The 16317-nt window shown below is 41.4% G+C and overlaps 1 protein-coding gene across 2 annotated transcripts in view; it reads right to left on the bottom strand.

Annotated features, from left to right (window-relative positions):
* The window catches only part of plxna1b (plexin A1b), a 178073-nt gene that overhangs the window by 28794 nt on the left and 132962 nt on the right, over positions 1-16317 (bottom strand). For both annotated transcript variants that reach the window (XM_068314660.1, XM_068314661.1), the window contains exons 11-15: positions 12199-12295; positions 9131-9321; positions 3367-3518; positions 845-968; positions 597-733 (exon numbers count right to left, since the gene is read on the bottom strand). In XM_068314660.1, the coding sequence (XP_068170761.1) occupies positions 597-733; positions 845-968; positions 3367-3518; positions 9131-9321; positions 12199-12295 (701 nt within the window). The remainder of the gene's footprint in view (positions 1-596; positions 734-844; positions 969-3366; positions 3519-9130; positions 9322-12198; positions 12296-16317) is intronic.

The following is a 16317-nucleotide window of genomic DNA, read 5'->3' as shown; positions in this document are numbered from 1 at the left end:
CTCATAATTGCTGCGAATTACAGTCCTGCAGGTCATTATCCTTCTGGCTGCATTTTTCAGACTGGGAGAATTTTTTTGGTAACAACGGAGATAATCATTATAATTTAAAAAACAAACACCAAAGAATGGGAAGAGATGGAAGCTGGTGGCAGAAAAGTCATGGAGGCATGATGTGGGTGTAATTATCTGCAGAGGAGCAGAAGCCAAAACGTGAGTTTGCCCATCAACATGACATCAACAAATGACTTCAGAATGGTCAGTAGTGAACGTACCCCCACAAAGTCCCAACATGGCATTGTCCAGAATTAAACTCTGTGCCCTCTAACTTTAATTTACAGGGCCGACACAACTGTCCCGGTTTTTAATGCCCCATGTAAAAGAAAGTGAAACCTAAAACAATCCAGGATCAACTTATCTTTATTAAAATAAAATGACGTCTTTCTGTCCAAAGGCCCACCCCCCCTTTCATAGAAATTTGATTAGTAGTAGTAATCAGCTGTAAAAAAAAAACAGCCAACAGACAAGGTCATATTTATAATCAGTGGATTATGATCAACCAAGAGCTAAAAAAACTGGATCGATCGACATTCACTCACCTGTCAAAACGACAGTGGTGGAGCCCAATCTTCACCACCACAGCGCTGCCCGCGTTGAGATTACTGCCTTCAATGGTGATCAGTGTTCCTCCAGACAGCGGCCCGGTGGAAGGTTGGACCCGGGTAAAGTATGGAGACTAAGGAGGGGCAGAAGACAGGGAGGTCAACTGGGGCTACTAAACATCATGAGGTCATCTATAAAACTGGCAAAAACACACACACTCGTAAACACACACACATTTACTCACCACAAAGGTGAAAGCCTTGGTAGAGATTGCTTTGTAGTCCTGGTGAATGCAGTCCCGAACACACACCTCTACCTGTGCCTCCTGGACCCTGTAACCTGTGGCATCATTCAGCCGACATACAATCCTGGAGAAGAAAAAACAAAACAAAATCAAAAATTAAATCTATTATTATACATCTTTCAGTTTTCTGATGGGGGGGGGGGCTGGAGCCAGCACACATTTGGCTGTCACAGGACTCACACACAACATTCTACAATCACGGCTAAAGGAAACTTTGAGGAGGCCATACTGCATCTGTGAAATGTGGAGGGAAGCCAAGAACCCACAGGGTGTACAAACAGGAGGGTCAGGAACACATAGTGCAAGACATTCTTTTTTTTTTTTTCTCAACACAAAACCAATCAGAGTCGAGAGACAAAAATTGACATCTGTGACAGTACGACAGAACAGAGATCTGTGTTTGCATTAATGAATAACGTAAACACAAGCCTCCTTCTAACTGAGTAAGGGAAGGAGTGGCTGAGTTGCCTTCACTCGGTGGAGACATGTTTAACTGTTGATTGTCCAGAGTGAAGGACTCAGACAGAGGTTGATTATTTTAAGCAAGCTTATATCCTACACAGCACCCCTCTCCGTCCCCTAGATGAGTTATTAAGTCTCCTGCTTCTCATCCTCCCTCCAGGACGCAGTGATGACTGTAGCTGCACTGCAAATGAAATTCACAATCCAGCACTGCATGACTCCTTTGTTGCCGTTTATTCCCAACTTTGGCGTTACGACAGTGTCTGTGATTAAAATGCTGGACAGGTCTCAGTCAGAGGCTGTGGCTTGACTTCCATCATTACTGTGCAGATGACAGGTGGTTACTTTGATCTCTTTTCATGTGGCTCGACAGACAGAAAGTTCACGGCACATTTGTGAAAATGGCAACACTAAAAATGATTTCTCCTTCAATCACAATAATGTGGGGAATGTGATGGTGAAATATTAAACACATGAAACTGTCACATGGAAACTACAAATAAATGATAAATGAAAAATGAATACCAGGCTTTGCTTTTCATTAAACGTCCTTTACTGCTGACAACTGCTTTACTTTTTCACTGTAAATTCAAATTCATCTTGTAAATATTTTATGACTCAAGGTGAATGATGACCCTGCTCATGCTGGAAGAACCAGAAGTACACCATTTTCCTGCAATTTAGTGTCACTTGAATCACAAAAATTATAGATGTGCTCAGACTTTGACAAGAACTGAGAAATCCAGTGTGAGAACATTGTGTCTACATGTTGTCCAACGGTTATATAGTGTCTCTTTCTCTCCCCATCCCTACCAGCTAACATTTGACCTCTGCTGTCAGTCCCATAACACTGTCTTGTCTCCTGAGCCACAGCTCTGATGGGGTCATAGGAATGACTAGTACCGCTGAGCCGCTAATAGCACCGCATGGCTAACAGCGCTTTAAATTAGCGAGACAGCCTTAACGTCAGCCATGCCCTGCTCGTCCGTCTCCTCCTGTGGGTGTTATGGCAACGGGCCAACGTAATGCTCCAAGGCTGAGAGGGTTAAAAGTTAACACGTTGGTGGTGCTGGATGCAATCAACAAATTACATACGGTAAAGAAAAAGTTGCAGTGTGGAAATGTACCGCTGTAAAAATGGTATGTTCTGTGTGAATACAATTGATTTTATAAAATATAAATCAAGCCAGAAATGTCACTCCTGTATTTTCTAAATATGTTTTGGGGACACCTGTCATTGTCGGCAAGAGCTGCACAGAATTCTGTTGCTCTGACTGTCAAACCATCAAAGTCATATTTCTCACTTTCCTTTTTAGTGAGGGGCAGAGGGAAAAACTAAATCTGCTGGGACTGTGCTGTAAAACTCAGCAAATGGAGCATTTGTGTACAAATGACAGCTACAACGATGGAATAGAATATTGAAGACACCTCCAGCTGAGACAGCTCGTCCTAAATTGTATATTTTCTGCCTCTGGATTCCGCATAAAATAGCGAGTGTGACTCATCTTGTAGTTTCACTGAAGGCCCGCGATCTTTTTGCGTAGCATAAATTAAACTTCATTAACAATTCCCATGATACAACTTTACACAAGGAAGGAAATGATTAAAATGAGGCAGCATGTCTGAAGTTACAGTTAAGGGTTCATTCATGAGAAAAAAACTACGATTGTTTACTGCTATTGCAAATGGTTTTTCTCAAAATGTACTTTAACAAAATGAACTCCTTTCACCCACTGGGAATTTCCAACAATGCAGAAAATAAAAAATGAATCAGAGGAGGCTTTCAAATGAAGAGCATTCTTTAGACAGAAGGCTATTTAAATGTCATTAAATGTCTCTCAGTGTGGACCAAATTCATTGATACGGCTATCATCATTCTGATTAAGGGAATTAAAGTAAAGACTAAACCTTTGTCTATCTTTTTCTCACTCAATGTGACAAAACAAGCATTATTGTAGCGACGGTGTCTCATGACGCGAGGTGGGGCTGTGTCAACTTACTGCTCAGCACTGATGTACTGGTCCTCCTGAGGGTTGCAGGCCACTTTGCCAATTCGGACTCCATTCTGGATGTCTTTAAACTGCAGGCCCAGGTTCTCACCCGTGATGGTCAGCATGGTCCCCCCCTGCCTGGGCCCAGTTTCTGGATACAACTGGATGAAAGAGCAAATTAGTCGGGACATGTGTTAGCAAGAATGTGACGATTGATTTTTCACCCAAAAGCAGTACATCATTGAACATATATCATATGTCAGACAGGATGACAGTTTACATAAGTCATTTGGGTCATCTTCCACTCTCCATGAATCAGATACTTGCTACCTCATTAAGGGAGATGAAAAATGATCTCGGACCCATTAACTCCAACTCAACTCAGTCAAACATTCACAACCTGCCAACTCACACACTTAATGTGGGCCCACCCATCAAGGCCCTGCTTACATCTCTCATTTAACCTTGTGACGATTAATCTACTGAATACAATTACTGAACAGAGTGACCTCTGCTCCCCTTCTTTTCCTCTGGAGGTCTGCTAAAGGTGTGCGGCGGGGCTAATGGCTACCCGAGGCTGGCCCGTACGCTAATGAAGGGCCCATTCATCCAGCCCATGACGCAGACAATGGCCCCTTTGGTAATAATTCATTGCTACAATAATTAGTGCTAAAGCTAATAGGATTAGAACCTGGCAAGGAATAGTGGCTTCATTTGTCGCAGTGAGGTGGAAGGAAGTTGAACGGGGGTGACATTGGCTTTCAAGGGGTCATGAAATTGGGGTGTGGGGAAGGTTATAATTTGACTTGGATTGACATGAAGGAACGGTAAAATGATCAGCGATTAAGTTTCCATTAGTGCATTTCGTCATGACATCACAGCACCACCCTGTGTACTGGGAACTATGGTTTACATTATATAATTAGATTCGACTGATATACGACAATCTACACATGGACAAACAACCCCAGAAAAAAAAGTAACCGTCCAACAACACTTTGTAATTTATGCAACAATGCTTTTTTTTTTTATACCTGCTTGATTTTGGAATCTCTGGAATTTGTATTCCATAATAGGTTTGAGTAACTACTGAATTAATTTATCGGATTTAGTTGATGATGAACTTCACACTAAAGGATCCAATTATCTTTGTCTCTCTTGGTAAATCCACTAACAGCAGAAACTCAAGAGAAATGTATAGGTTTTGGATAAAAAACTGAACAATGATGTGACCGAATCACATAACATAGAAAAACTATAAAAAATGTTCAGTATGGCGCCATTTTGGCACCAAATGTAAAACTTAAAGGTTAGTAAAAATTAGCATACAGACAAAAAACAAAGGGAACTGCACCTGTCATGTCATATGCTATATCTTTGTTTAATATGTATAAACTCAAAGTATAGTCATAAAGACAAATGACAGACTTCCGTTTGCAATGTAATATCCACCATTCAGATATAATAGTAGTCTCAGTGTTGTTAATCTTCCTCTAAGCAAGAAAGCAATTACCGTAACTGCTTCTTAAAATATCACACACTTAGTTCATCTACTGTCTCAGATTTGAATTCCATCCTGTCTAAATCATTATTTCTTCACCTGTTATCTGACAATGATTCCCATTCTGACATCATTATGGAAGGTGGTGGCTAAAAAAAGCCACAGGAAACCACTAACAGAAACGTACAATGGGAACAAAGGCCGGTGTCATGAAGGTCGAACTGAAATGCCACAGTGATATAATTAAGGAGTGTTTTCCATCTGACACAATATGGGTTTCGAAGGAGCGTTTCTCCTATTTCCTTTGCCTTTCACATCTTCCCTCGCTCAAACTTGTGAGACTTTTTAATTCATTCTCTTTCTCTTATAGTTTGAGCTGAAGACAAAAGCATGAATGGCAGTTGTACTCCAGTCACAATCTTCAGATAAGGTAATCAAATATTTCTTTTCTCTATAAGCACTTGCTTATCAAAGCCACACAAAGACACAAATTGTTATATCCAAAACTGAACAACACAAACAAAATGCTACCATCCTAAACACTCGATCTACTCTGCAGCGCTCTGCCACCATTCAAACCTCAGTTTTTGTCTTTGTCTCTGATTCGTCCCATTGTGTTGGAGGCTTTGTGTGAGGCCTATTGTGGCCGGCTTAACAGCAGCGCAAAGATAGCATCTGCTAGTTATACGAAGAAGAGTGGAAGGAAAAGGGAAACAGAGGACACAGAGAGAGAATGAGAATGAGATGACATGAATAAGTCCGAAAGTTTCTTCTGTTTATTAGTAAATAAAAAACATTTTAAAACTTAAGTCTGAAACCAATGAAGTGTGTGATGACAGGGATACTATGGGTCTTGAGACGACAGAAAGAGTGAGGAGGAAGAGAAGACGACAAAAGGAAAATGAATGGAAAGGTAAGGGGGGAGGGAAGGAGAATCAGAGGAATTAATAAAGGAAGGAAGATAAAAAAAAGATGGCTGTGGGATGGAGGGACTGAGAGAGTGACAAGAGGGTGCATGAAGGCAGAGAGAAAACTAACGAGAAAGTAGCAGAGAGATATAAAGGAGTCGAGCAAGTGCCAATACTGCAGCTTAAAAATACATGAGGGGGAAACGTGAACGTGAACAAAGACACATAAGCTGACATGACTCCGCGCAAAGTCAGATAATCAGAATACAAGAATAAATAAATCAACACACACACAAACGCGCGTGCACACACGCACACACACACACACACACACACACACACACACACACACACACACACACACACGTACATCCACACACACAGCTTGTGCTGTTTTAATTGGTTTCTAAGGGCTAGCTGTAATGCTCTTCCTGTCCCCTAGGAGAATGCAGGCAGGAGATGATGGATGATCGAGGGCCAGGCAGCATCCAAGGCCAGAGCTAGGACACCACCACACTACACTGGAAAACATCACCACGGCAGGGTGTGTGTGTGTTTGTGCTTGTGTGTGTGCGTACTTGCGTGTGTGTGTGTGTGTGTGGCTGTGAATGTGATTTTGAGGGTACCATGAAAGCCAGACATGGAAAGTTGCATCTTATTTAATCTGACTTGAACCATTTTACAGCTGAGCGTTGCTGCTGTATGCAGTTCTATTTGTTTGTGGTTTCATACAAAGCCTCAGTTACAGTAACCTTGATTCTCCTCTTTCAAGGAGGAACATCTTCTTCCTATGAAGCTTTGCTGCATTAGTATTGCATAAGGAGGTGATGTTCTTCCTACCGATGCGGGAGTCACAATTGACATCCAATGAGGCTGGTTTTATGGTACTGAGCTTCCGAGGACAACAAAGAAATGTACACCATCGAAGAGATATCGTACAAAAGTTTGGTAAAGTAGGAAAATATTATAAATAGAATATTATCTCCATGAATAGTTCTGCACTTTTCTGCTTTTTTGAGGAGATGCTGATACATACAAAAAATACATAGAATTTGAACATGAGAACAGCAACTATTTGACATTCAAAATGTTCTATAATTAAGAGGCTAAAAACATCCATTGCTGTCTTTGTAGAACATCACTTAGTGACAATGAATGCAGTAGAAGCCAACTGCAGACAGTCCAACAACACACACATCAACAGGACACTCACAAATGACACCAAAGAGGTCGGACAATTCCTGTCATGCAATCTCTGAATATATTTTTTCTCCTGCAGATTTTCTTTTGGCATTAAATGTCACACTGTAGATGTCAAAGGCGGAGAGGAAAGGTGAGATTTCAGCACAATGAATCCTTCCTCCTTCTTCCTTTCTTCTATCCTTCTTTGTCTGTCCTCGGTTCTCAGTCCTGCACTGTTTTTTTTCTCAAGATGTGTTTGAAGCTCATCTACGCCTGCTTTTCGACTGCCACCAACATCTTGCCCCGAGGCCAGGATTTACCCCTCAGTTTGCATAAGAAGAACATGCTTGCACGCACACACTCACGTCTGCACCACACCCCTTCATATGCGCAACCCAATTGCCTCTGTTCACTTGTTCCAAAGAGATAACTGAAGCAAGCAAGAAGAGCGAGGGGGGGGAGAGGGAGGGGGCGCTAGCTAACAGATTTATCTATATGCCGGTGCCCCAATTATCCAATATCTTAATTACATATGTAGAGAAACGAACCTGTCCCATGCAGGAAATGCACTGAGGGCTCTGGCCATTAAAGCATCCGTTGGTGAAGTAGTAATGCATTATTAAAAATACGTATGTTTCACACCAATTTAGACGGATAAAAAGTGAAGTTCAGTTAAGATACTGAAAAAAAGGGCTAAAGAAATTATAGAGGAATGGAAAACAAGTAAGTTAATGTGTGCCTATGCACATGCCTGGCTTTCAATATGTGTGTTTGTGTGTGAGAGCATGCACGTGTGTGTCAGCCTCAGTGGTGAGCTGTGCAGACAGAGACCTAGGTCACAGTCAGACGAGGACCACCGCCACGGTTAGCAGTGGCAACAGATGGACACGCCATGGTGTTTAGACACCTTAACTTACCCAGCCTGTCACACACAGACATGCATGCACACACACACACACAGACAGACAGACACACACACACACACACACACACACACACATTCTGAAACCATGGTGAGACACAATTAGCACACCACCACATTCTTTTTCTCCGTCTCCTTCCTGCACCCACACAAAGCACACACGCGTGCGCGTGCACACTCACAAACACACACACACGCAAGAAGGCATGCAGCTACGCACATACGAGCTTTTCACCTCCACAGGTATGTGTGTGTACATATGCATGTGAAGCCATCATCTCTCATCATGTCAGTGTGTTCAGTCTTTGTGAGTGTGTGTGTGTGTGTGTGTGTGTGTGTGTGTGTGTGTGTGTGTACGTGTGTGTGTGCGTGTGTGTGTGTGTGTGTGTGAACTGCCTCCTCCTGGCTAGCCCATCTGTGTTGTGGTTGCAGTCATGGGGACGGCGTCTGAGTCTCTCCTCCCTGCCGACTCCCCTCTGACGATGTCGCCTTTCCTTTGTCGGGGCCAAACAATAACGCAGCACAGGTGGACATTTATCTTCATTTGGAAAAGTTTCTGCTCCTAATGGGCCCACTTTGGCAATCATCTCATTTGTTGTGGGAAGATGTATCTTGTCTTTCAAAGTGTACAAACAAGAGGGAATCACAATCCTGCTGCAAAGGCCATTTCATTCAGCCTCCCTTCTGACCCTTGCTCTGAAAAAAACTGACATGTTGTTGTGTATGAGGTTGCTGGGCAACACTCACCAAACAGCAGCTAACGCGTCTGCTTTATCTCTGGCAGTGATTACAGAAGAGTTTTTCTGTAACTTTGGAGCTCACAGCTGAACATGATGTTGATTTTAGAGTGGGCAGTTCCCTCGCTTCATGGACCTTTGGGTGTTAATGTGTGTTGCAATGGTGTCGCTTTGGAAAGAGCAAATTTATTGTTCAGTATGTTTGTGTTAAGAACTATGTCTGATGATTTAATAACGATGAACTATTATGAAATTTCTGTTTTTGACTGTTTTAAATCCTGGATAAATTCAATATTATTATATAGTTATTTCACTAAGTTTGTGTTGTTATCCAGCCAAGAAATGTGTGTGCCTCTATGTGAGTACGTGTGTGTGTGTGCATGTGTGTGGGCGTATTTGTGCGTCTGTGTGTTACTCATGACACAACCAGTGTAGTTGGCTGTGTGTTCCTTGAGTTTGCGGAGCACACTGCTTCGCTGTATGCTATTGTGTGTGAGCATTTGTTGCTACAGTCAGAGCATACCTTGGTGATCTTGGGGTGTGCGCAGCGGCTGTTTCCTGTGGTGGCATGCATCCAAGTGCTGTCTTGAAAGGTACACTCTTGCCTCAGGGAGCACTTTTTCTCCTGTACGCACCAACCGCATTCAAATCTGGGGTTTGCCTTCAGACACATCCCACAGCTGTCCCTCAGTGCGTAACACTTATACAAGTGTGCTGGTGATGAGGAAAGGGGGATGAAAAGGGGAGAACATAACATAACATCATTAGAAATCATGATTTTGTGTTTAAGTGTGTGGGAGAGAACAAACGTATGAATATCATCCTTATATTTTTGCTAACCTTTTATTAAGTACAGAAACAAACCGAGGGGAGTTGAATGTTTCAAAACCAAGTACTTTCATTTTAATTTTCTCAAGTTCCTCACAAAAATCCCAACATTGCTTAATGTCCCTGAGATAAAGTTGAGTTAAGGGTCTGTTTCCCAAAGGCCTTGTGAATTGTAGAGTAATTTTTTTTTCCCTTTCTCTGCTATTTCATCCCCAAATCCCATTGGTCATGGAGCAGCTTTAAAGCAACCTCCTACCAATTACTGGCAGCTAAATGACTTCACTATAATTGCATTAACATATCAGTATTTAAGACAAGAAAGAGCTGCATACACTCCACCAGATTATAATCTCGACTGAGAAAAAAAGGAGGGGGCTGGCAGATGAAGAGTCAGACAGACAGAGGGAGAGATCTCTGGACTGGAAGTCTACACTGGCTGGAGTTCAGGGAATTTAGACCGAAGATAACAGATAATTTATAGACAGTGATGCATGACACTCTTATTGTCAATGCTGCTAAATGCAACAGATGCCACTTAGAAACGCTTTGTCCTTGACAGAAGCATTGACTGTCAAACCATTTTCTGTCGCGTCCATGATCGTGGATTTCAGTGGGGTCCCAATGTCCAGACACATATGTCTGGTGTATGTTACAAATACATCAATATGCATCAGTAAATGTGAAATTTGAGACTTCAACAGCTTGCTTGGTGCATTTAGACAACAAGGAGTGACATCAATAAAAGGAACAAAGAGAGTCTTAGGTGTTACATTACTAAAAAATGGCAACGATCACCACTTAACATCCTTTAGAGACAGAAAACAAGCTCTGACATGAAATACTAGATAAAAATTATCGCTCTATTTAACCATCAAGATGACAAACGAGAGCAGACAATGCAGCACTTCTTTATGCTATCAACAGGCCCCACTGAATGCCGTGGGAGCCCATGATGTTACTTTACCTCACAGCAGGGGAGTAACTTTACAGCACCCTGCTGTGCTTCATGATAATAATGGAGGGACCACTATAAAGGCTGTACAACCAGCAATTATATCCAGTAGACATGAGCTCATTGTAATCTCTCACAGTGGTGCATTGATTACGTGTATGTGTTTAATCACTACCTACATGGTTCTTTGTTTGGTGGGTGAGGCGTGGCTACCGTGTGGAGTAGCGGTCTTGTCTATACTGCACTACCATTTAAAATGCTGAGATGCGCATCAAATGCATTCATAATAGCAATGTTTGTAAAAGTCAACACCTTGGACAACACTCTGGTACAGTTTCATATGTTTTAAATATAGAAAATTTGATGAGATATATTTGAAAAAAAGTAAAGAATCAATAATGTATCCTGAGGCTTCTTCACATATTCTGAGGGTGTTTTGCACAAACATGCATCCTATGTATGAATTGTCAGCTAAAGGCTATAATATGAACAGAAATAATTAGAACACTAATATGAACAATTAAAGGCAATGTTACATCAGTGGGTTTTGTCAAACCTCTACTTACAAGGTCAACAATTAACAATCTCTATGTGAAAGAAGTATAATATTGTAAGAATGTGATGGATGAGTCGTGTCTTGTATCTTTAACTGTCAGTGTGAAGTCTGATCTTAAAACATGTTGAAAGCTCTGACTTTGCCATCACAATAGGTCACACATTGGTCTAATCTCATTTGCACAATGCTAAAATTGTATACTGCCAAATTTGAGCAATAGATTAAAATTTAATGCACCGCTGCAGAGAATATTTTCCCAACTAAATTAGCAATTTCTACAAAGTCACTAACAGTATTTGATCTCTTTAGAGACCAACAATATTAATTGGAAAAGGATGGCCTTGCCAAGGATGACCATATAAATGATTTACGTGATGCTGGAGGTGAGTCACAAAACCTTAGGTTACAGTGGTAACCCTGGTTCTCTGATAACATGAGATCCCTATGTCGATCCATTGTTCTTAAGACCCTGAATGTCATCAAGGCTCAAAGCTATGGCAACTGGCTCACTAAGAGAAACAGAACCTGTGATCTTTTGTAGCAAATCTTACATGGTTTCATTTTGCTCCTGTTAATATGGCTGTTGCAATGCCACTGGAGGTTTTATCAACGTGCTTCTTTTGGCATATACCATGTGGGGAGGAGGTTACTCTGAGCATTTTGATTCTACAGCTTAATGATTGGAAGTTGTTCTTTAAAATAAACATCTATGGCAATGCAGTTCATGTCTATAGTAAGTTACCAAGTAGCTGTTCTATTTGATAATGTGATTTCAAAGTCAAAGTCAACTTTATTGATTTGGATATCTCTTAAGACCACACTCCTTGTGTGGAGCAGGAAGAAGCAGTGGTCTTATTTAGGATAATCTTACACTGCATCATACAAGAAGAACTTTCACCTCACCCAATCAGAACTATGTCATAGTGTTTGAAACTATCAGCAATATACAGAGCTGCATAATGAAATGTGTAAAGAATGTAAAAATGAGAATTACTGTAAAAGGAAGAGAGACATTGTGTCAGCCATGGTTCAAACTGATAAATTAATATACCTTTTGAAAGCGGATCAATTGGAGTCTCAAAGGTTTTATATTAAAAGCAACCTGTTAGTAGGAATATAAATGATGTAAGAATGGTTTTATAGTGTCTGACACTCTCCACCTCTCCCCAATCCTTTGAGAGTCAAACAGAATTGGTTCACGCACACTGGATACCTTGAATCAATACGGCATGAAAATGACATCACATTAGCTCACCTTTAATGTTGTAAGGGTTGTCAATGGAGAATATCCCATTCCACACCACGGATAAATCCACGGGCAGGTCACTGATGTCATTGCCCTCATAGGTATACTGAAATATAAAACAGAAAACATCTAGGTTAGAACTAATAGTCATGTACCGCCATCTAGAACAAAATCATCTTAAACTACTAATATCCTTATAAGGTGTTCACAGTCTCTTAACAAAATGTTAAATTAATAAAAGAGAAAAGAAAATCTGCCGATACCAAACGCCCATTTAGTTCAGCTTGTGGCTGATAGTAATGTCATGCCCTGCGGTGCTCACACAGTTGAAGGGCCATAAAAATGAATGATGAAAGAGGAGCTATATTGTGATTTTAACACGCAGCACATCCACCGCTGCCTGGCAGAGCACAGAGTTGATTAAGAGATTGGAATCCCTATCACTATGTGACTCATTCCATTCCAGTGATGAATGGAAAGTGTAATACATCTCCAACAATAATATTCTCATCTAATTTCATTTTTGCATCCTGAACTAATAAGAGTTGAAATGTAATTGACTCATCATTGGCATAATCAGTTTTATGGAATTGCTCTAAATGTGACAACAAGCTTCAAAAGTGGCGCGTGATGGCGGCATGGTAACCAAAGGAATAACAGAAACAACTCCTGAGAGGCTCCACCCGACCAGGAAATACATAAATTATGGACAAATATTATCACTGGCAAATGAAATAAAAGCCCCTACCCCCCATTTCCATCCCTAAACTCACACACAAACACACATCCTCACAAAGCAGCCAAAGACTTAGGTAAACACACTTCATCTAAACTACACATTCATCAAGAACCCCACTCGACTCCCCAAGCTCAGATACATCTTGCATTATTAACTACTCCATTCATTCATTAATTCTTTGATGGAATATAAAGCAGACGCTCGATAATAACAGTTTCCCTGCTCTGTACTGCGAGGCTGCTGCTGCTGCATTGATGTAAGGAGGATGGCCGGTAAGATCAGAGACAATCCGCGTTAACCTATAGCCTCCGATAGTCAGCCACCACCGGTATGGACACTATCTTCAAAGGCCTCGGGGCAAGAGATTGCAGGACTTTTCTTCTCAAGTAGAGTGGCGATAAAATCGAACGTGAAACTACTGAGCTGGAGGTTATGTGGCCCTCATTGACTAGATCCAGCTACAACTTCACCACTGGGTGATATCACCACTCCAGTGTGATACTGTGAGATTTAAAGTATCTCGGCATCTGTAATAATGGTAAATTTAAAATGTATTGAGGGTGATGGGGATGATGGGGGTCAAGAAATGTGCAAACAGAAGATAAGAAAATGAGAGTATACAGCATTGCCACAATGTATGAATGGCTGATTAATTCATTTTGCAGTTTTTGCGATTGGGTGATTTACATTCAGTCAGCCCCTAAAGGCAGAGATGCTGATATCCAAATAAAGGGAGATGTCACTTTGCGTCTCACAGGAACCACGGATTTGCTCATGGAGATTATTGTGAGAGGAGATTGTTTTAAGATGTGTTTTTTTTGCAGAATTTTTGGTTCTTATTTATTTAGCAGTACTACTGAAGAGGAAAATTTTTCTCAAGAGTAACAACACCTGCAGAACACCTGACAAGACAACTTTTGCTCGCACTTACTATATAATTTATAAACACAAAAGTACGGTGTACGTTGCATGATTTTTGAAAATCAGTTTTGTATTGTAGAGATTGCTTAAAAGTACAAAAGTATCTCAAATACTGATTTTATGCTTCTTTTCTAATAAATTAATTCTGCTGGGTTTTCGGATATTTGTAAAGTGGTCACCTTGGTAAATTATAATAACGAATCAAAAAATACTTTGTAGATTCATCGGTTATAAATTTTATCCTCATCCTTTATTTAATATTTCCCCACCAAAAGATACACATTATTTGAGAAGTGGGTAAAAGAACAGGTATTTTATTATTCTGTGGTGGACTCACATAAAGACGGTAATATAAAGTTGGATGTGGCAAAAAAGAACAACCCGAAAGGTGACAATTATAGAGGAAAGAGTGCAGAATAGAAGGCAAAATGTGACAAAGTAGCGAATAAAATCCAGCAGAATGTTTGGAGTGGCTGATGGGTTGGAAAGAACGAAGAGAGGGTAGGAGGAGTGCAAGGAGCAAACAAATGGTGGTGATGGTGGAAGGGATGATGAGGAAGGGATGAGGAAGGGGCAGGGAGAAGAGGTGAAGTGAGAGAATGATACAGCAGAGAGGGTGAAGGGGAAGCAGCGAGGGTGAGATGGATAGAGAGAGGTGATTGTGTGTTATTCTGCGGACACCATTCATTTACACACGGTATAAGAGGCTGGGCCTGGCCTGTGAGCGCCTGAGCCGGTGGGGGCTAAAGTGAAATTGGCATTTTCAATTTGTTTCCTGACACGTCTGCCTTGGTCTTTTCACACATTCCTCTGCCTCACCCACTATTACAATTCTCTTCTCCACCCCCTCCTTTCCCTCTCTTTCTCTCCCTCTCATTATTTCCTCCCACTACCTCTTTACAAACCTCCACCCCCATCAATCTCAGTTGGACTTTCTCTACTCTGCCTTCATCCTCAGGAAGGGCCGCAGTCAAACAAGAAAATATGGAGCAGCTTCCTTTATCTCACACACGAAACATGTCCGGAGAAACACATGTACGCACTTTTGTAAGAATGCAGACGCCAGCCGATTCAGGGAAACACATCTGATTTGTTCATACAGGAAACAAAAAGTGATAAACAAAAACACATGAGAATAACGCAGGAGAAGACGCTGTCGCTACAACACATGGTTTGGATGTCGGCTTTTATTTCCCTCCAAAAGGTCCGAACATATGAACTTCTTCAGTCTTTCCCTCCCTCATTCCCTCTTCCCCAAAAAGACCACCCAGTCAGCATGGGAACAACAGGACCTCTTCACCAGGATGGAAGGAACATACGAGTGTGTTTGACTGTGTGATATGCATGCGAGACAAAGGCAGAGAAGAAAGGCAAAGACAGGGAATGGATAAGAAAAGGGAGATGCTCTGGGACACTGCATCAAGAACATGTAGAGAGAAAAAGAGGGCGACGAAGAGAGAGACCATGGGGACCAAAAACAGATGAGACAGATGAGATAAAACAGAGCCTGGAAGGCTAAAGAATCAAGAGGGACGGAGGTGGTGAAGGAGAGGAGAAATAGAGAGACGAAGCAAGAAACAGAGGGCTGTTATCCAACGTCATTCTTGGCCAGTGAAGATATTTAGCAACTATTCTCCAGACAATCAGACGTTCTAGATTATGAGAACACTAGTGAACAAATAGGCTTCAAAGATTCAAAAACTTACTATCAACATTAAATAAGCTCATTTAAACTACATTTAATTTTTTTATAGTTAAGTTATTGAAACACAGGACTTCAGGTGCTACTTAATAAAAAAAGGTATTAGATGGAAGTCAGAATGATCTAGTCATTTCTGAGAAGCACCGTCCAACAAAAGAACTTAAAGGACCATTTCCTTCTTTTTATTCACTATTGTACTTACTGTTTGGTGTATGTTGCAGCCCCTTTTTATATTTCAGTGCTGACTATGTCTTTTCTCGCTGCTACAGACACTCAGTTCTGAGGCCAGACTAAAGTAAAGGCCGGCGGATCAAACCTCCATCCGCTCTCACCCCTGCTGCGTTTGCTGACCGATCTGAGCATGATCTGATGCCCTTCTGAACCACCCAAGAGGGGTGCGTGTGTGTGTGTGTGTGTGTGTGTGTGTGTGTGTGTGTGTGTGTGTGTGTGTGTGTGTGTGTGTGTGTGTGTGTGTGTGTGTGTGTGTGTGTGTGTGTGTATAGATACGTGTCACCCTTTAAATACTGCACAATCTGACAATGCTTCGTCACAAAAGCAGACACCACACACACATACAAAAAAGGTGTGGAGCATCCAAACAATAGGACCGCCTACCCCCATCTCTGCCATTTTCATTTGTGTTACAGGATCATGCCTGTTTGCACATACATCCTCAAAGGGGGTGTTTTGCTCTGGGATGAGATACTGGGATCTGCATGTGCATGTTTCTCTACTCAAAGACAAACATGAATTTTTAGTTAGGTAG

Source organism: Antennarius striatus, chromosome 5 (genome assembly GCF_040054535.1).
Source record: "Antennarius striatus isolate MH-2024 chromosome 5, ASM4005453v1, whole genome shotgun sequence".
NCBI lineage: Eukaryota > Metazoa > Chordata > Actinopteri > Lophiiformes > Antennariidae > Antennarius > Antennarius striatus.
This window is presented reverse-complemented; position numbering and strand designations above follow the sequence as displayed.